At 41.6% G+C, this 22,437-nt stretch overlaps 1 protein-coding gene across 8 annotated transcripts; it reads left to right on the top strand.

Annotated features, from left to right (window-relative positions):
- Positions 1-10: 10 nt before the first annotated feature.
- On the top strand, positions 11-21,294 carry mybpha (myosin binding protein Ha). Of its 8 annotated transcripts, none has more exons than XM_084367411.1 (15): positions 11-284; positions 2,148-2,198; positions 2,634-2,738; positions 3,002-3,052; positions 3,480-3,614; positions 3,982-4,149; positions 8,171-8,259; positions 8,349-8,544; positions 8,910-9,049; positions 10,609-10,768; positions 11,893-12,029; positions 16,442-16,628; positions 17,230-17,292; positions 20,720-20,762; positions 20,865-21,294. In XM_084367411.1, exons 1-13 carry the CDS (start codon positions 83-85, stop codon positions 17,268-17,270), a joined length of 1,662 nt encoding a protein of 553 aa, XP_084223537.1. In that variant the 5' UTR covers positions 11-82; the 3' UTR covers positions 17,271-17,292; positions 20,720-20,762; positions 20,865-21,294. The 8 variants fall into 8 exon arrangements, with proteins under 8 accessions (XP_084223537.1, XP_084223536.1, XP_084223539.1 ...); XM_084367410.1 differs by having other exon boundaries at positions 12-284; positions 2,999-3,052; XM_084367413.1 differs by lacking the exon at positions 2,148-2,198 and having other exon boundaries at positions 12-284.
- The last annotated feature ends 1,143 nt before the right edge of the window (positions 21,295-22,437 follow it).

Genomic DNA, 22,437 nt, shown 5'->3' on the forward strand with positions numbered 1-22,437 from the left:
GCCAACCGACCCTCACACTATATATATTACCTAAGACCCCTCCTGGCCGCTTCATCCACAGTACTGGCCGTCTGTCAGCAAGATGCCAGGCAAACCTGCCCCCATCAAGAAGTCCCCAGCCAAGAAGGCTGCCGAGAAGGCACCTGAGCCCGCCCCGGAGCCTGAACCCGCTCCTCCCGCAGAGGCTCCACCTGCGGAACCCGCTCCAGCCGAGGCTGCCCCCGCAGAGGCAGCATCCGCAGCCCCAGCTGAGGAAGCTCCAGCTGCTGAAGGAAGCGCTCCAGGTACCTGAAGGCACCACAACAACCGCGAAAATACCGCTGGAGATCAGGATGAATGCTAAGCTAACTCTACTAATCTCAGCTAAGTAACGGTTAAAGCTAATTTTAACAGTCCAACGTTTAACTGCTGCTTTTATAAGTGACTAGAAGTTGAGACTACAGATTATAGTTGCCAGTTTATTAGAAAAAAATTCAATTTATTTGGTTATTTTAAACTTGCTGCTGTTCAAGTGAAGCATGTAATCTGCAAAGTAACTAGTAACTGAAGTTATCAAATAAATGTAGTGGAGTAAAAAAAGTACAATAAGTGCCTCCAAAATGTAGTGGGGTAGAAGTATAAAGTAGTAGAAAATGGAAACACTCAAGTAAAGTACAAATATATCAAAATTGTACTTTACTTGAGTAAATGTACTTAGTTACATTTCATCACTGTGCACTGCCTAAAAACAGTTTCAACTGGACTTTGTAACCTTCATGAGGTAGCACTTATAGCAGGACTGTTGTATTAGAGTGTGTTATTTTTAGCTAGGTGTACCTAATACACTGGCCACAGTGCAGGTGTACACTTTGAGAGATGAAAGATTGTTAAAAATAGGTTTAATCTTCCTCTTCTTTCTTTGAATGTACCTGATCAGTAGTAATATAATGAGTTGTCTTGCGAGACCATGCCTCTAAGATTATGTTTTACTACAATACTAACTCACCCTACTCATTTCTACTGGAAACTGATAAAACAGGTGACCGCATTGTACAAACAGAAGTCGACTCATTTTCCCAAAACAAATCTCCAGTCCTTTGCTTGCTGATGACAGTCATCAACTCCTGAAACATGGGCTGCTGCAGCAACTGTAACCCCCATCACTCTTAAAGCTCAACTTGCTTGTTGAAATCGTTACTCAACATGTAGCTGTTATTAATGGTGGAGCTAAAACTGTGCAGACATTAATATTATGTCTTATGTCTTGCATCTCAAAGTCCAGTGCAAGATTAGCGTAATAGTGAGGTTATGGACTGGAGTAGTTGAGTCTACTTTTTTAAAATCTGATAAGGAACAGCTACATGAGTGAAGTGCCTTTTATTTACCTTTACCTTTATGATACTGGTATTTCTAACTTCAGTACAAAACCTTTCAGCATGTTTATATCACATTGGCCATTGTTGAAGTCCCTGCATTCTGCAGAAAGAGTTCATTTAAAGGATAAATTCACCCCAAAGAATAAAGATTCTGTCATTAAATACTCAGCCTCGTGCTGAAGGAAAAGCAGATTAAGTTTCATAGTCCATAAACAAAATGAGAATAAAATGGCTCTATACAACTTGTTGGCATATTCCAAATTTCTTGAAACCCAAAGATCCCAAATTAATTTGAAAAGACATTATTTACACCCTCGTGCACCCACTTCAGATGGGATGCACGCTGACGCTTTAATCTTAACCTTAGCTACAGTGAAGATTTCAGCTTTATAAACGGTGTAAACAATGTCCTTTCAAATAAATCTTGGGGCTTCTTGAAATCTGGATTACGCCTGACGAACCATACAGAGCCATTTGATCGTTTTTTCCTTTTTTAGAAGCATGGTGCAACACTGTTTTGCTGTGAAGCTCAGGAAATGTTTTGTGGACTATGAAACTTCACAAGACTTTCAGATCCTTTAAGAAGTAGTGGAATGAGTAGCAGCACAAAATGCATGGGACTTACACAATGGTTAAGATGCTGAAACCGCCACCATTGATATCTACGTCGCCAACCAGGTACTGGTCAAATCTTGTCCTGACCTTGGTTGGAAGGAACATCATTGGTGGGAGTAGTGGAGTGACTAGTATTGTTTTTGCCTGCTAACCTCAACATGTAACCCCTAACTTCAGCTGATGCCACAGCCGCAGGGGAAGGAGCTGATTCTACGCCTCCAGCTGAGGGTAAACACACACATCACAGGTGGTCCACACACACAAGCTGTAATGCATGATGTGTGTGTTTGTGTCCCACTGTGCACTACACATGGTGCGTATGTTTCTTGCTCATGATCTGTTGTGTTTATTTTCTGTCTGTAAACTTCATCATGTGTAAGTTTTAACCAACCCGTGAGGTTGCTCTCTGTGGTACTGGCGTTCGACTGTGTACAAATGTCTTCAGTGTCTCTGAAACGTGTTCAGGAGTCAGTTTTTGGGTCATGAAATCATCCGTTCTTGTCACTGTGAATACATAAAGCTTCGTCCCCGCTGCTCTGTCCTGCTGCTTGCTTCAGTGGAGTGTGTCTTAATCAAATCAGCTTGAAACTGATTGATTCCCAGCATGTTCAGTGTCATAATGTATGTCACTAATTGGCTATCCTAATTGCATTTTAACGCTAGCGGCTGCACCCACTGCTGAAGACGGTGCCGCTGCTCCCCCTGCAGATGCTCCTGCTGCAGATGCTCCTGCTGCAGATGCTCCCGCTGCAGACGCTCCTGCGGATGGTAAACATAAACCATCACACAACAACATTACTACTCAACCGCAACAAGTGCTATCCATCATGCTTTTCTCCAGCTGTGAGGACGAGTTGCTTCTTAACAAAACTTTAAACCTCCTGATGTCTTTTCCAGTGAAAATCCACAGTGACAGGTTGAAATGTCACAACACTGAAAAGATGCTCTGGATGATTATTCTCACCATTTTCCTCATTGCTGCTGTTTGTTTCTAAAAACGACATTAACCTCCTGCTTGTTTGACGCAGAAGCTGCCGTAGTAGAGGAGCCGCCAAAGGCCCCCACGCCCCCACCTCCTGCAGGTAACGCCAACTTTACACCCTGCTGTCAGATTGCTTTGATGACAGATGTTATGACAGGGACAAATTTGTGTCCTCTAAACCCCAAAGTTATTCAGTTTACTGTCATGCATGACAAAGAAAGGGCATAAACTCCTCACTTTTTAGAAGCTGAAAGCAAATATTTGTCATCTCTGCTTTCAAAATAGCTAAAATCATTATTAGATTATCAAAATAGTTGCAGATTAATTTTCTGTAAATCAACTAATGGTTGCTCTCCTTTAGGGAAATGGATATGCAGAATGTTTACATGTTTGAAGGCAAATCCCTCATTATTAAACCTGAAACAAATAGCTGAGTAATTGAATATTAGATCAACTTGTGTTGTATTTTCAGCTCATTCCTGTCCACTTCAACACTGGATTAATATGCACTGTTTGACCTCCTTTAGTCCCGACCAGCGCTCCTCTGGAAGTATCGGTGGAGGATGTGAACGAATGTAGCCTCACCATCAAATGGAAGACCCCAGAGACCATCGGAGACTCCGGCCTGAACGGATACACCGTCGAGTACTGCAAGGATGGAAGTGAGTGGCTGTATGTATGTGTGTGGGAGGCTGCACCTGTCCCCAGAGTGTCAGAGGGCAGATAGACTCATAGCTTGGTCCAGGCCGTATACGGCAGGCGGCGTTTCACCGGCTGTCACTGTATCTCCTGACACCACTTTTAGCTTCGCTCGTTTGCTCAGATGACAGCGTGCCTTCTGAGATTACCTCATGACGGCCAAAGTTTACTCCTTATGGGCAGGTTGTTTGTAAACTTGTGTCGACAGGCGATAAACCACTTAACGTGTCCACTAAAAATATTTACCCTTTTTAAAATGGAAAAAGTTCAAGAAAATTTGGGTATTTAAAATAATAAGTTGCAGCCCATTAATACTTTTTATTCCTGCAGCATCAGACTGGGTTGTAGCTAACGAGGAGCTGACCCTGGCTAACCACTACTGCATCAAGAATCTGACAGCCGGTGACCTGCTGCATGCGCGCGTGGTGGCTGTAAACCCTGGTGGCCGCAGTGAGCCGGGCGCACTTGCTCAGCCGGTGCCGATCCGTGAGGTTGTTGGTGAGTAGCAGCCGATGTCATTTCTCAAACAGCCCACTTACAATTGTCAAATTAAATGGGAATTCCACACGGCTCAAACCTTTGCAGCTCTGCAGTATGAGATTTTAACTTGGAGAAACAACTGAAGAAGCAACAGGAATGCCTTGAGTGATCTGTGGGACTGTACATGAGTGTAACTGTGACCAAAAATCAGCAAAATGTCCAAAAATATAATTAGATTTTCCTTCAAAAGTACCTGCAAAATACAAGCAATATTTCTCTACAAGAGCTGCAGTTGCCGTTTGAGTTTTCGCTGGTGTAAAGACAGCTTTTAAAATGTCTGTATGCAACCTCTTTATCAGGAGCTCTGATCATTGTAACTTATGACCTATCCTTAAAATACTCATGTTGCAGCCCGCGATGTAGAGGTGGTATTAACTGCCTTGGCCTCGGATGGACTGCACAGATGTAGGCACATAAATCCCACGGGTGCTGACAAGGCCTTTCATCAGTTGTAAATCTTGCTTTCACTTGTACACACACACACAGCATTCGGTCATTACTGCAGGGTTGACAGATGAGAAAATAAGACGGTTAAGGCGCTCACAAATTTTCTACTTGTACTTTTTATTTTCTTAAATGAAAAACAACTGTCTATGGACATCTTGTGTTTTGCTTGTAGCATCCAAAAGTAGTAAAAGAGATTCGAAGCTAACAAGAATAACACATAAAGTTTGAAGTTTATTTAGGAAGCACTTATAGGACTTATAAGAGTCCTTCAAAGACATTAACAATAAAAGATAATAAGAAAAAATTAGGGCATTAAAGAAAACTTGACCAAAGATAAGGAGGAAGTCTTTCCTCTCATATTATTCAGGATCTATTGAACCGCTGCACCATATAGTCTACTGCTGCATCAGTCCTCAGGATGATTCAATGGAAGACTGACTCTGAGGCAAAGGAAAATGTTTGACTAATGAGCCACCTGACGGCTATATTTTTCACTGACTTCAACCTTGTCACTGTCACTTGCTCACTTAAATTTATGACAGTGGCTGTCATGCTGTCCTGTTGTCTGGCACAGGTATCACTGAATAACACTAAAATAAATAAACTCTTGATAATATGACAATTATTTAGTGTTTACATTTTTTAAGCAGTTGAATTTTTACTACTGGCCATAAAGTTTAGCCCACATTCATGTTCCCCTCAGGATTAATTTAAAAGTCAATTGTAATCTAGCACTTTCATCAGGTCATAAACATTAAAGCTGCTAAACATTAGCATATTATTAGCGCCATAATTTTGGGCATACTTAAATTAGCATGTAACTCAATGCACGGTGTGCCTAAGTACAGCAGAGCATTGCATCTGAGCTTCAGTGCTGACACCAAAACAGTTATTTTTTTGATAACTACAAACATGTTTCTGTAAAACAAAAATCGTTTTAATTTCAGAAAACAAACCATTCATTTTGAGATTGCCTTTTAATGTGATAAGAAATGTTCCAACAATAAACTGCCAGTTTATTTACTGGTTACTGGAAAGAGACATTATTGTTGGGTTTTTTAAATATATATTTTTTGCATTTGAGCACCATAAGGCGAGTGCCATTACTGTAGTTTTATTATATTAAAGAGAAGACATCTCTACAAGATATACCTCCGAAACTAACCAAAACAATCTTATAAATAAATAGCACTACAAGTAAATGTATTTTTTACTTTTAGGGTGAAGTTTCTGTTGAGGAAGTGCAGCAAGTAGCTTCAGAATACATATAGACCACCATCACCTGTCATCTCTCTACTGCTGTCTGCAATAGGGGCGAAAATGCCCCAAAAAACAAATCCATGTACTAAAGTGACACGTTAAACCTCCTCTGTTTGTCTAAATGGACGTTAAAGTCGTTTCTGGAGCCGTGAATTTCCATCAGCCCTCACACACAATGTGTCACATTGATGGGTCGTGTAGACCTGAGCTGACATGCCCTAGTTATCCACTTTCAGAGGGACAGCTTACTGGCTCTGAGGCTATTTCCTGGTCGGTGTTCAAACAAACAGGAAACTTTAGTAGAGAAATGCAGTTATGCAACCAGACCTGCTGGTCAACTGAGGAGAGTGAAACATGAGCCTAATTGATGGATCCTGGGTGGCTTGTTGGGGTTAAAATCAGCTGTGTGTCAGTCACGCTGTTCTGACCAGACACCCATCGACATGTACGAGCATCTGCTAAAGACCCGCTGTCCTACATATGCTGAAAGCCCCCCACAAAGACACTTTATCCAGAGACAAAGACAGATTATAGATTGTTTGCAGGAGGACATGTTGGCAGCTGGATGCCGGCAACACTTTTGGGCATTGCTGGGAAGTGTGCTGATTAGCACGGATTACTGTTGAAGCCAAATCTGGAGGCAGAGCTGATCCTCATGGGGAATGATGCTACCAGGAGCCGGATCCCAGCCTGTTCAGCAGCGCTGTGGTGACAAATGTTAGGGAGAGGAGGATGAGACGCACTGGGCAGGAAACCAGGTTAGATGAGGAGCAAACAGGGGAAGAAGAGAAGGTGCGACAGCTACCAAAAGATGGACAGGAGTGAGATAAGAGGAAATTTAAGTGGAGGAGAGGGGTGAAGTGAGGTGATGGAGAGCCACAGCTTAGCTGTTTCATGTATCCTGTAAGCCCTGAGAGCTTTTCAGACATTTGCTGCTTATGCAGAAACATGCAAGGGATGCTGTTCCTGATACTTAGCACCCGGCCTGAAAGAAACCAGTCACGAAGTCCGAGCCACAGTGCAATTTAATCTACATTATTTTATCGCAGCTAGAGCACTCACACAGTTAATGCACTTGATTTGCCTGTCTACAGTTTCCAGTCTGTTGTACTTGAGTGCTTCAAGATGGGATGTTTGACCAGTCGGATCAGTTGAAAGTGATGACATCCTCATGCTTTTTCTTTGTGCATGACACGAGGGAACACTTGTTGGGGTTCATCCAAGTGTCTAAGCTATTTTAAGAGCTGCTGGATGCAGGGTTTGCCTCTTTTGACCCCCTCTACCCAGATACTGTGTTTTTCCTCTCACACACAGGACTTCTCTATGGCTAGATTTGTGATGTGACTTCTCATAATCATCAATAAGACGGGGACATAGATTTATTATTTCAAATATTGTATCGTGAAACTATTGTTGATAAAACTGGAATCAATTTATTTATCTCAATTTGTCGCGGAAAGAGCAAATAGTCAAATAAGAGATTAACGTATTCTAGATTTTTGCACGTGATATCTATTGTTGTGTTCTGTCTTTATGTAAGTGTAACAAATTGAAAAGTGTCAGTGCTAATAGTGTGTAATCTTACAAACAAACTAGGGCTGCAACTAAAGATTATTTTGATTTATTGTTTGGTCTATTAAATGATCAAAATGATTGAAAAAGTTGTCCAAAACTAAAAGATATTCAAACTATTATTTATATGGCAAAGAAAAGCAGCAAATTGTCACATTTTAAAAAGTCAGTATTTTGCTTTGAATAACTTTTGCTTAAAAAATGACTAAAACTATAAATAATGTATTAATGATATAAAATAATATATAATAGTTTATTATAATGACTGCAGATTAATTTTCTGTTGATCAATCAACTAGTCATTGCAGCTCTGAATCATACTTTAAACACACATTTTATAAAAGACTACAATCAAAACTATCAAAATATATGTTTTTTTGTGATTGGATTGGTGGACAGTGAAACTATTTTTAGCTCCTTTAGCCATCTTCTCGTCAGCTTTGCCTAGCAATGGCTGCTCTATTTAGGTCTTGTTGACCTTCCATTTTAAGGGTACATCATGACCCCACTTCAGAGACACAAATTTGTACACTGGTAGATGGTGATGCTAGCTACTGTTCTCAAGTGGATGATTTATTGAGGTAGTCGTCGAGGTGATGTCACTCATATCAAATTTACCAACAGATCAGTTAGCAATCAAGATAGAAAAAACAGATGATAGATGGGGCAGGAAATAAACAAGCCTGACTTGTCTTTTCAGATCGTCCGAAGATCCGCATGCCCCGTACCCTCAGAACCTGCTTTGTCAAGCAGGTTGGAGAGCAGATCAACCTGGTTATCCCCTTTCTTGTAAGCCAGCACCTACACACACCATCTGCATAATCCATGAATACCATATCCAGATGGCAGACATAACACTTTACCTTGTAACTCGTCAGGGAAAGCCCAAACCTGTGGTGTCCTGGCTTAAGGATGGCCAGCCATTGGATACAAAGAGGGTCAACATCAGGAACAGTGACAAGGACAGCATCTTATTTATCCGCACTGCTCAGAGGGAGGACTCCGGTGTTTACGAGATGGCTGTTAAAGTGGACAGCTTTGAAGACAAAGCCACCATCACCCTTCAAATCGTGGGTGAGTCGCACTCACCGACTGTATGTTTACATTCAAACATACGTGAACATGTGCGTGCGTCCGACGTGTAAACGTTGACTTATTTCAAACCTCTGTGATGAATCTGCTCAGCTGTTCGTGCAGCTGACTTGTTGGTTGTGAGACTTGCTCTGAAAGAAATTCAAAGCACTGGCCAACATATATCACACCTCTAACAATGATGCCCTTTGACCCCACAGTGTTTGACCCTGCTGTCAGCTGCGGCTGTTAAACTGTTTAATGGCACTTTTGATCTAACTTGGTTCAGAGCAGACACCTTTCATACTTTGAGGAACACACCAGTTATGATTTTAATCCTTTATAAATGCAGAAATGTGTCTCCTCAGAGCTGCCAGGCCCTCCTGCTGGTGTGAAGTTGGTGGACGCCTGGGGCTTCAACGCTGCTCTGGAATGGATTGTTCCTAAGGATAATGGCAACACAGAGATCACTGGATACACCGTCCAGAAGGCTGACATGAAGACCGGGGTATGGCAGATGTTCACATTCAAACACACTGAGCAAATCGCATTGTCAGATCGTTTGAATCTGTTGACATAAGCCGGATCAAAAGGAGTTAACGGGAATCCGGCTGCAGATAACTGTGGCGTAGTTTTGATTTATAATTCAGTGTCTGATTTCTCCCATTCACATATCATGCATAATCAACCCTGTCATATTTTCCCTGTTGTAACTATGTTAATATTCCTATCATATACTTAAGCCTCTTTCACACTCGACCAAAAACCCACTAACACCCAATAATATCTGGCTTTTATCTTCAGTGGGAAAGTACATGTTGTAATTTGGCAAACAAGGTGAGGACCAAAATGCAGACAACACACGGGAGGTAGGATGGGGAACAAAAGGCGAGCTTTATTTAAACAAAGCTGAATGAAACACAAAAAAAACAAGGAATCCAGAAAAAACAAAACAAAAACAGAAACATACCACAGAGATGACGCGGGTGGGAAACACAGGGTGGCATCACGGGGACACACGAACGAACACGGAACGAACTGACAAAGACATGAGAGAGAACAAAGATTATATACAGACACACTAACGAGGGGATCAGGTACAGGTGGAGTGCGGCGGGAAAAGGACAGGTGAGGGAAAGAAACAGAAAAACACCTAAAGGAGGGAAAATCACAGAGAGGGAGGAAGGAGAAGATAACTGAGCCTCTTTTCAACTTGTTCACTCTGAATAAACTCTGCCTGCATCAGAAATGTATTGGTCTAAACTTAGCAGTACATCTTGACCAAGTAGTGACATTTTTTGAGGAGACACGTCAGCTTTGGCGATATTTATTCTGTATTTGTTAACCAGTTGTGTTAAGAGTCACTCTGTCGAGCTGATTTACCTGTTACACAATACTGGCAACAATTACACGTGAACTAAACACAGTTTATGTGTTTGCAGTTTGGTATATGCAGTATTTAAACATCAGCCCTTTTATCCTTATTACAATAAAAATAAAATGGTCTTATCAAATTAGATTCTCTCTTTCCCACATCGATTACAATCATAATGCTAGTAGGTCTTTTTAAAGTTGTCCTAAAGGGATGTGGCATATATGTAAGAGGGTACTGCTGCCAGGGAGCACTCAGACTAATAAACAAAACAGCTACCAGAACCGATAATACACTCCAGGACATTTGTAGGCGAGGACATACATATTGTGTCGCACTTCATCTCTCTCTGTCTTTCTTTTGTACATGGTGGTGTAATGAGAAGAGAGAATTAGCCGATAACAGGCATCATAGTCATTATGAACTCATATGGAGGGGATGGACATAAAGAGAGAGGAAATGTGGGAGTGATGAATCAAAAAAAAGAAGGAGCAGGGTACAAGGTGCAAAGAGAAAGTGAAAGACCATAGAGAGAGGATCAGAAGAACAGATTGGATAGAAGCAGATCACACCTGCCTCACCTGAAGATGTCAGGCTAACGAATGTCACTGGTAATAACTAGTCTAATGACGACATGAGATGCTATGGTTTTCTATCTTTCCTAAACTGACTGTCTGCTGTGTCTCCGCCTGCAGGACTGGTTCACGGTGCTGGAGAACTACCACAGGCTAACAGCCACCGTCTCTGACCTCATCATGGGCAACTCGTACAGCTTCAGAGTGTTCGCTCAGAACCGAGTGGGCACGAGCGAGTCCTGTGCTGTCACCAAGCAGGTGGCCACCATCCAGAAGACAGGTGACCTCCTTGATTCATTCCTAAATTCTTAATTCTTCTAGGGTCCATTTGTTGAAATAATAAAGAGTTGAGTGGCAGGGCTGCAACACAAGTGGGTACTTATAGTTTAATGAGCTACAGTTAGTCTGTGAGAGTGTGTCTGTGTTTAAAGACTTGAGGAGTGGAAATGGTCTTGGCATAGCTTCAATCAAAAGAGGGCAGCTCTCTTGGCCCATGCTCAGCTACTATTGCAATACATTTCAGGAGGCTCTGACAACGTTAAGACAGCTGGCAGAGCAAGTGTTGCTCTTCCTGTGCTTGTGTGCGGTGTGTGTGTTTTTCTGTCCATGTCCCTGTAATGAATGTCATTTGGTTCTGTAGGTCAGTGCGCTAAATCCGGTGGTTTGTGCGCCGTTATCCATGTATTTAAATGACTATCGCATCTCCTGCTTCTCTATGAAGGTCGGCTTTGTTGGAACAACTAACATTTGATATTTGTTGTGGTCGGACATCACATCGGTCGAACTAGTTCTGATGATCAAGCATAACCCGACCCTGCAAGCCTCACAGTCCATGTGTCTGACTTGTCAGCCTGTGTAAAGATTAACTTTGGGCATTATGTTTGGATGGCACTTAAGATAGAAATCCCCCTCAGTCTAGATGCTGGTGTTGGTGGAGTGAATCCAGCAGATGAAAGGTGAAACCTCTCAGTTTATCCTGAGGGACAGGGTGGTGATGTGGAAGTGGTGGGTTGAGAAATCCTACCTCCTCGAAAAGAAACATCCGAGGACTGATTAGGTGAGAGCTGCAGGTAGACAGATAATTGGTCAGATATGGCAATGTCAAAGTGATAAACAGAATTGGAGCGAGGAAAGAAAACGAGAGAGGAAAGATCTTCCTTATTCATTACATTAGTTTAGCAATTATCATTACTGGCCACTTTTCGGCTAAGCCTACAGCCTCTTGTGTTTTAACTTCTCTTCCATCTGTGTCACATGGCTGCAGCTGCTTCACAGTCAATACTTTTTCTCGCTGTCAGTAACAATTACTATACCTTTATAATCACAAACAGGTATTGTGATTTCACGGACAATACCAAGATGTAGTCACTGGTGTGATCTCAACCTCGTTCCACGTGTTCACAGGTATTGTCTACAAGCCGCCTGAGTACCAGGAGCACGACTTCAGTGAGGCACCCAAGTTCACCACCCCTCTCAGTGACCGGGCTGCCACCGTGGGATACACCACCAAGCTGCTGTGCTCTGTTCGTGGATGCCCTAAGGTCAGAGAGACACTCCTATAACATATCTTATCACTCCTTCTTGTCTTGATGCCCGATAGCTAATGCCAGCTGCTGGAATTTTAATCTGTGATAGATGGTTTGTTGCATATTCTCACTTGGGAAACATTTATTTTTCTTATTGTATAAAGCGGAATTCTGTTTTGCTGATACAACATTTATTATTCTACTGGGGAGCCTGGATAAATAAGTTGAGTCTGTAGTTTACTGGTTCAAATTAGATATTAATGTCACTGCTATAAAGATCCACTGTAGAACTGGGGCAGGGCTTACACTGGTATGTCTATGTGAAGTTTCAGTATGTCTCTCACTGTTCTTGGCGGCCTCTGCTCTGGTTAAACATATCTTTACAGTTGTCTGGCTGACGCAGACGGCTTAGGTGGCAGGCCATGCTGGAAACGCAGTTGATCATTTGTCCTAGCTGTCCTTGACTTCTCTCGCCAAGAACAGTAGTGGCTGGACAGTTTGCACATGCCAGTTTAGTTGAGACAATTCAAATCCCAGATAGCAAAATTGTACCATACATGCCCATCCAGCCCATACACTGTGTGGAATGATGGCACTTGGGCGGTCCACTCCTGTTTGCCAGATCCGAGCCACAAGTAGGCCATACCATGGTCACATGTCAGACAAGACTGACCTGTATAACCCAGAATTTGGGTCCAGATCCAGCCCTCCAGAATAGAAATGAACTGTGGCCCAGCTGGACCAGATGAACATGTCTCGTGTGGGCAAGATCTGGGCCACAACAATTTTGCTATCTGTGATAGGAACTGATGTAGGCTCAGACTGAGGATGTTAATGGTTTACCACCAAGAATATTTTTGTGCGGTTACATATGTTGGTCCATCGGTTAATGCATACACAGACACAAACTCTGTTTATGGCTTCTCTAGCCAGCAGTCTAAGATAATTAAAAAGTGTGCTAAACGAAGTTCGGTCAGGGAACACTTCCTCCAGAAAGAGAACAAAATAAAATGAAAATTGTGTGATGCCATTCTTCTTTACTTACTTAATCTTACGGTTCTACATTAAGAACAAATTCTTGCCATCGGGAGAAAGTGTAATCTAGATGTTCTGAGGCCAAATCATTGAGAGTGTGGTCAGTATGGTCAAAGGCGAGGGATTCAAAGAGCTAGCATGTTAGCTTGAGCCTGAGTACATTATGACATCGAGAGCTACTGTGACATAACGCATTAAAAACACTGTGAGGAGAAGAAGGATGAGCTAAAAGTCAAGGTAGCCAAGGGCAGACAAGCTAGCTCTGACTACCGACTCCTGGGTAGCTCTCACAAACGAAAGCTACATCAGGACTAGCTTACCTGTCACTTCAGTAGTGGTGACAGAGAGTGTGTGCTGCAGACAACCTCACTGAGAAGCTGACTTTCCATGATAATGCCAAACACACTGTGGCAGCTAACTCTGATGTACATATCCCCTGAGACTCTGTGCTTCTTGAATTTCACATCATTTTGCTTTTTTTATGAAAAAAATAACTGAATACTAACCATTACATGGGTGTCAAAATTGACACCCCTAGCTCAGACTGCACTCAGCATACCTGATCGTCCCTGAAAAGCATGAATCTGACAACGTGAGCCAAAAAAAGAACTGATACCAGTAGATATTAATGTTTCAGGGACAGCTGAGAAGCTCCAGAAACCCCGGTGTGATTTTTTTTTTAATGTGGCATCCCAGAGCGGCGAGTTGACTATGTTTATGGCTTAGATGCAGTGAAGCCCTGGCTCATCACAGAGGTCCGAGTGGATGCCTGTGTTGGAGAATAAGGATCCAGTTGCTGATGTACGCCTTGAAATTAGGATCTATAAACGTGGACAGACTGTGTCTAAATTAGTCTTGCGAACCTGTCCCTGTGGACCAGTAGTCTTGAGTTCTGCAATCAGAGCAAGCAATCGTAGCAGCTGGGGGGAAACGTATCCGCTGATTATCTGTTGGGAACCAAGGAAAGAGGGGAATGGAATACCTCCTTCACACAGGAGGCCCACATACTCTGATCCTTTACTTAACCCGTGTTTGACCCCATAATTATGAACCTGCTGTCACAGGGAAACCCTCAATGTCACTATTAGGTTGTAAGTGTGTTATAACATGTGTTTATTGAGCCACTTTCTCTTCTCTGGCTCAAAGTCAGGAGCCCATTGAGAGCTGCTGAGGAGGTCCAGCAGAATGGCATGTAGTGTGATAAGTTGTCCTGCTGTCTGATACAGAGCTGTTGTATTAAGAGGCAGAAACTACATGGGGAGCTAAGAGGGGGAGAGGAGAGATAAGCAGGGAAGACAACGAAGAGACAGTCATGGGAAGTATAGCCTGTCATGGCTAAGTGATGTTGCTGTATCTCAGAAGGTACTATTTTTGCCACCCGTCGAGACTGTTATCAGTGTGACTGACATGCACACACACGAATGCCCAAAGAAAGAAATGATGATAGGACAGGATAGAGAGAAAGGAAAATAAAATGACGAGAGATGAGTGGATGGATTTACATTGTCTTGATCTCTGTCAGTTAAATGTGACTCTAGGACTCTATTGCTGTACTGGCGCAGGGAACAGAAGTAGTAGAAGTAACCTTCTCAACTATGCCGGCTTGGTATGTTGGTGACTCACCATGTGCCCCAGCGGGAGGAAAGGCGTGGTAGAGGGTGTGGTGATTTCAGCAGCGTACTGCAAGCTTGGTGCCAGGAATGAGTGTGTCTCGTGCTGACAACGGCCCATCTGCTCAGATCAGAGTGACAGCTCAGCACACTTGTGTTTCATAATATTTTGGTCTCTTTATTCACACCCATATAAACCTCCCTAAAATCAAACAGCTGATGTGTGATCACACAAGCACAGCATTTTTTTTACATTTTTTTTACATTGGACAGAATAAAGATTCATGAGCGAGCCAGAGTTAGTAGGTAGCCTGCACTAAAGGCCTTTTCTGTATCTGATCCAGCTGTAGTTAAGTTTAGTTTACTTAAGAAATGAGAACATAAGTTAATAAAACATATCGATATACATCAGTATGCAATCAGCATCAGCATCTGAAAATGGGTACTATTCTTTTAATTACTTAAAAAATAATAAATTCATTAAACCTCATGAGCACGATCCATTTATCCAGCAGGACTGACTTTGCAAACCACAATTGAGCATCTTTATACTGTATACTTATACTATCACCTAAAGGCCTACCTTTCCAAAAGGTTGTTTGACAGAAAATGTCTCATAAAACCATCCAAACAGTCTTACAAGTGGATTATCGCTTTCCATGCAAATAGATGTGAAGTCAAATACTAAATTATTGAAAAACAATGTGCATCCAGACTGGCTGAGACGGTCACAGAGAGACCCTGGCAATATTGTTAACATCTGCAGCAGAGTGTCCCTGCTCCCTGCTTCCCCCCCCCCCCCCCCCCATAGGAACCAATCTAAAAGCAGATTGTGCCATTATTCTATAGACATTACATTGTACAACATTTACTTCATGATGAAACGTTAAAGCAAAAAACGTGTCCATCGCCAGTTTAACAGTTAAACTAAGCTCGACCAAAAAGGTTAAACTTTCAAATCAAATCCCTCTACATGTTAGGCCCCGCCCTTCTACATCCTTGTACTTTTGTAAAATGTCAAACTGCAAAAATTATTCTGCAATATCAGAGCCACCTCTTTGAACTAATAAAATGCATTGACCTCATCAGAAAATGATCTACATACTCACAAAATATTTGGCCTTTGCCTTCTTAAACTCACACGTCAGGTCTATTTTGAAAACTTGTCGTAAGCAGCAACACATGACTAAATCTGTTTCACACATCAGTGAGGAAGGCTCCAAACAAACCGTTCTAAAAGGCATCAGCTGAGGTGAAACCCAATAACCAGAGTCACCTTGCACAAAGTTGAACTATGAGAAAATCCATGCATGGAGAGTGTCACTAAAACCCAGAGCAGCACATACCTTAGGTACTTGAGTTACCCAACTGTCACACTCAGTACAGACTGTCTGAACACACTGAAAGATGAGCTGTCAACAGACTGAAATCTTTTTCTACTCAAATTTCAGTTTGTCCAAAAACACATGCAAAAAAACAAGCATTTCTGATTGACACGGTCATTGTGATGAAGGTGTAAAACTGGAATCTCTAGCAATGTGTTCTACTTCAGGAAAGGGAGGAAGCGTTTAATTTGGATTGCTAATGCAGTACAGGAAGTACTGAAAGACCCTTGATCACTGCTGATGTTATAGAAATCATCACAGTTGACATCACCATGAGCTCAGAGATTGAGGTTAAGGTTGTGGCACTGGACACTATAACAACACAGTGAAGGTATCTTTGAGGTATGCTGTTGATAGATAAACGAGTTTATTAATATTTTTCATCTCCTCCTCTCAGCCTAAGATCGAGTGGTTGAAAAATCAGATGGTCATCGGCGACGACCCCAAGTTTCGTCAGATCTCTAATCAAGGCATTTGCTCCCTGGAGATCCGTAAGCCCTGCAGCTTTGATGGCGGCGTGTACACCTGTAGAGCCAAGAACGCCCAAGGAGAGGCCACCGTCTCCTGCAAGCTGGAGGTCAAACGTACGTATCCACAGACAAACGAAGGATAACGTTTTCAGCCAATGCAGTCCAAATCTATTGAAGTTACCAAATCACTTTAAAGGGAATTTTTCATCATTTTAGGAAATATGCTTTTTTGCCGAGAGTTGGATGAGAAGATCAATGCTCATGCCTATTCACTAAAATGAAGCTTAGCTTAGCATAAAGACTGGAAACTCAAAAGTTAAGAAAATAAATCTGCCTACCAACACATCTAAAAATCACTGATTGACAAATGGTATCTTAGTTGTTTAATCTGTACACAAACCAAAATGTAATGACCAACATTGTGGCCAGTTTTGATACTTATTAGAGTTTATGTGTTAAACAAGATGCCTGGTAATTATTGAGCTAGAGGTGCTGTTTCCAGTCTTTATGCTAAGCTAACCACTGCTGACCGTATGCTGATATAAGACATCAAAATTGCATTGATCTTCTCATGAAACTCATGTTAAACTTTTCCTTTGAAAGGTTGGAAATTTATTTTAACCTGCTAATGGTCCAATTTGATGATTCTAGTTTCCATGACTACAAATGTTTTACCAGAATTCATTTGAAATACTTTATATTCCTCTCCAAACAGAGATTATTGTTCCAGAGGGGAGCAAGGAGAAGGGCAAGTAAACCAACAACCAAACCTCCACAGGTAGGAAACAGACCAACATATTCATTCCTGTGCAAGTATGAAGAAACCAAACGTGTCACTTGTAGGCACACATTTCATCAATATATTTTCCTCTCATTACATGATACTACCACTGCTAACACTAGCACTGCACATTCTGGGTACCCAAATCCTTGAAAGCTTGTGAGTTAAAGGCAATAGTTAAAAGTTTGAAAATAGACATAGATAGACATCGGTTGTTAAAATGTTCTGGTTGTTCTCTTGATATTTAGTATTTTGATATTTTCTTATTAGTCCACATTAAGCTGTCTGCATGTCACCTGCAGCTTTCTGCTATCACTGTAGCACAGCACAATCAAGAAGTGTTCACACATTCAAGCCTCTCTCTTTGGGGTTGCAGCGGTATGAGATTTTCAAGGCACGATAATCATCTCAGACCATCATGGTTTAACGTTTATATGGTATTACAGAATAATCATTATTATTATCAGTTACAGTGACCCTTGAGGGGCTCTATCTAACAATTTACATGCATTAACCACTTTTTGATTGGCCATACAGTATGTGGGCAGATTGTAAGTTGATTTGAAAGATGAGACCTTCCCCGTCTCTCTCAATTGCCTATGCAAGCCTGTGGACAATTTGTTAAGTTGTTTAATGCTGCTGGACTGTGGATTTCTCAGGTCATATTTTCCACACCAGTCCAAAGGGATGTGACTGTATGCATGCCTCTCTCCGCTCCACTTACAGAGCAACAGCACAGCACAAAGGTTACACGGAGCCCCTTTAAAAGAGTGAAAATGGAAGGGGTTTTTTTTTTTTGGTCGAACATGATGACATGAAATAAATTTGAAATGTATATATTTTTGATAACAATAATACAGTAGAAAGCCTGCTAGTTCTCATTATAACAATTCACAGTAATCACCTCTGATCTGTGTCTCATCATATGCCATGTTGGGCCCTTAAATATGAGGGAATTGGGCCTGGAAAGTCTTCAAAAAGTCTTTAAATGTGATGTTTAAGAAGGTGTGGGAAACCTGTCGTTACTGTGTCCCACCTAAACGACAGTTATCTTCAGATTTGGTTATACAGACTGATAACTCTCCCATGCCTGCTGACCAGCCGTGAATTACAGTGTTCTTAAACCCAAAGCATCAAATTGAAACCAATAACAACTCATTTGTCCTCCCCTCTTGTCAACCCTGCCTCTGCTCCCTCCTCCTCTGTACATCTTGTACGCTGCAGGCCCTGCTTTTGGATGTGGTAATGTGGCAAAGATTAATGTCAGTGAAGTGGAAATACCTAATTTCATGTTTTTACAGCTTTAACATCTCTATTTATACCCTTACTATTAGGCAGCCACATTCAGGTTTTGGTATAGGCACTTCCATTAAAGCTTTTCAAATGCTTGAGTGGTGTAGCCTTTCAAGGAGTGTCAGGAGGCTTTGCGCACATCACAGTGTCATTTCAATGGCTGGTAGGAGAAGCGTGAAGTGTTGAGAGGGCGGCAAGATGGAAAAAGACAAAAAGAAGGGACAAAGGGAAAAGCTTGGAAAAAAAGACATTTGAGCAGCAGAGAAAGCTTTAACAGATGGCTGAACATGTTGGCAAGGGGATGCACAGGATCATTGAAGGACGTAAAGAGCGAATGATATGGGTTTTATCTTACTGTAAAGGTCATTACATTGGTTCTTTTTATGGTACTGTGAAACACTAGCACTATCCATGCTGGCTGTACATTCAGAACATGTGAGCAAGGGAGCAATTATGTTATTTAGCATTTTTTAGATGGCATCCTCAAATACCTCATCTCTTCTTTTCCCCTGTCAGCTTACTCCTCTTTGGCATGTACAGGACTAGAATCTGTTTCAGCTGAACTACTTAAGATGCTCATTGATTAAGTGAAGGCAATTAGTTAAATGGCTCATCTATATGTGCTGCTTGTAGTGTGATTAGTCTATGACTACATTGTGCATGCAATTTGGTCATAATTTACTTGTCTACCCTGCCATCACCATATTTATATGCAGATATTATAAAGTGGGTGAAAAGCAAGTGATCAGGTTTCTCCATCAAGAATAAGTGGATTATTTTTTAAATCCCGAACTTGAAAAGGGGAAATCCCCATTGCTGTTTCCATGGACCATCAGGGTTGGCCTGATTTAACTACCTTTTAAGAAGGACCAGGGGGCTGAAGTGTATGGATTCTCATAAATTCCCTTTATTGCTACTGAAGCTATAAATCTTTAAAGATGTGTCAGCAATTTATACTTCCACATTTATATAAAAACAGGTAATTACCTACGACAGCTAGGCACTGTACATTTTTAGCCAACAAACGGTGAAGTAGTGAAGTAGTAGTTGATAGCAAGGTGAGGCTTTTAATCGCTTAATCAATCAAAAGGAAATAAATTGCCAAATATTTTGATAATCAAGTAATCGTCATTCAGTTAATTCATTGTTGGTATCAGTCTTTTCATGGGATTTGTGGACAATAGAAAAAATACAGACTATCACCAGACTAAAACTTTGAAGTGTGTAGACTCACACTATTACTGCACTGCGTTATTATCAAGTTGACATCAATTATAGTTTACACCCGGAGCAAAATGGTCTCTGCTAAACAGGAAACATTTTACACTGCCCTCAGGTTGACACTTAAAGGGAGACTTCGGTGTCATTTTGGTACTTAAGCTTGAGTGTGGGGCCTCAGTTTCCTTGTCTTCCATGTTTGACATTATAAAACATGAACGGGATGCAGTTGTTGTGCTACATGCTCACTACAAAGGTAACCTTCAGTGCGGTCAGGGACACGTGTGTTCACACTATACTGCAAATGGTGTCGCATGCCTGCCTGACCACCCCCCACTGTGGCTCGAGTGATCAGGTCTTAATGCATCCTCGATGTGTTTGGATGCATTCACACCTGTATTTACAGCTGTCCACTTGTGATCAGATTACTAAAGCGTTTTTCTTGCGAAGTGTAAAGTTCGACCTATACATGACGTGATCATGCTTGTGAGTCTGTGCTGGGTTTCAGGATGCGGTCCCGCAAGGCACAGCCATACATGGGAGGGCCCCTCAAGGGGGAAAACTAGGGATTAGGCAGGGAGCGCCTTTGGGTGGGGTGGGGGTAGAGGTGATGTCAGCGCGGCACTCCACAGCTTCTAAAAATTACTCCAGATGATCTGACACACAGCCAAACTCTTCACATTACCATGAGTCAACAGGCCGAGGCGAGCGCTGTGAGAAGAAGGGAGAATGGGCTAAGAGGGCAAAAACTGAGCCAAATAATCCTCGATGGAAAATACGCTGAGGATCTCACACACATTCAATCTGGACGAATCCACACACACTTTTTCCAAGAACATTCCTGGCTGAGGTGATTATTACCACCTCATGACCCCGTTTAACCCTCTTCTTGCTTTAATTATCTTTCCACCAGTGCATTTAAAGGACCAGCAGAAGTCCAGGTCTTATGTTTTATGGTGAGTTTAAGTTTATCTGTTTGTGTCTACATGTGTATGACTGTGTATCCGCTGTATAATAAATCCGTCTAACGCTCTTTGTATGTCTCTTATCTTGTTTAGATTGTTTGAGGAGGTGTAAGAAAAGGTCGTGGCTGGCTGTGCAGCAGTGTGTACATAATGAAAAAGAGGACAGAACAACATACCAACATACTCCCCCCCACCCACACATCGCAGACTCACCCACTCCTCCCAGTATGCAGGGAAGACCCACGCCACCCAACCCATCCCAGTTTGCCAAGTGTTGTATGTTATTTTAGCTGGTGACATGTATGTAAAGCTAAATATACCCTGTGTTTTTCTGCCTGTGTCCATGTGCTGTTTGTTACAGTATATATACATTATGTACTACCTAATAAAACAGTGAGTCCTTGGACACGCTATTGCAATGACTGTATGAATGTGTAATAAGATGTATTTTACTATGTATTATGTGTATTTCTACACAAATTGTGGGAGACTGTATCATGCTTAAAATAAATGCTACAGATAGTTTGAGGCTGGAAAAAAAGGAAAGTTTGTCCAAATAAAAATAAAAAACGCGGTATCAAAACATGCAGATGGTTTTGGATTCAGCTAATGTGGTTTTGATATATCCATCTCGAAGATTTCTGCTGAAACCCCAATGGACCACATTCATATGACGGCCATTTTCCTCTGACTTCCCGCTCAGGATTGGAAGCTTAAACTGGGAAAATGTTGTGCTGCTGTGTTCGAGGTTTAAAATCATATGAATGACATAAACTGAAAAGATGATGAATAGTGAAAACCTGGAGGGAACTTGGCCATATATCATGGTAAAACGACATAGGCTATTTGATAACAAATTAGCTAATGTTAGCATTCATTCACATCCTAGCTGACATTACCGTTTGATCACACCTATTGTATCATGTAGCACTTGAACATTAATGTTAGTTAAGATGTGGTTTAATGCTAACGTTAGCTGATGTCTTACAGAAGCCAATTCAGCAAATATGTTGTTTTATCTTGGAAAAATTACCCGATGTCCCTCCAGATTTTTACTGTTAAATGTCCTCAGTTGCGGATCAATTTAGAAAGCGCTGAAATCATAACAATTTTAGTCCGATCCCACATGTTTATGGGCTAGTACGTGCAACATAAAACACAGCAGTGCAACATTTGAGCTCCCCACCCCGAGTGTGATGTCAGAGGAAATGGCTGCCGTGACAATATGGTCTGTAATGGGTTATAAAATGTTATTTTACCTTGAAATATGGCCTGATATCCCTCTAGATATTCACTTTCCATTGTCTTTTAATGTGCTGTTTAATCAGGAAGTGGTGAAAAGATAACAATTTGTCAGATTCCCTATTTTCACTGGCTGTTACTTGTCTAGGATGTAATAGAACAACATAATCCTTTTCACAACAGCACTTGAGCTTCCCACCTAAAAAACACTTACAGTTAACAGTGAGGTACTCAGAAATGGGTAGTTACTTATGAACGTGTGAGGAATAAAACAGGAAGGACTTAATGATTAATGAATCGTTGATAAGTATTTCCTGATTAAGTGAGGGTTTAGTCAGGAATAGACATGGTTACTTCCCTCTAATTTGACACTCCTAATAACATGACATCCTGTTTTTCACACAAAACACATTGCGTCTGGCAA

This window comes from Pagrus pagrus, assembly GCF_965226575.1.
Source record: "Pagrus pagrus genome assembly, chromosome: 11".
Lineage (NCBI taxonomy): Eukaryota > Metazoa > Chordata > Actinopteri > Spariformes > Sparidae > Pagrus > Pagrus pagrus.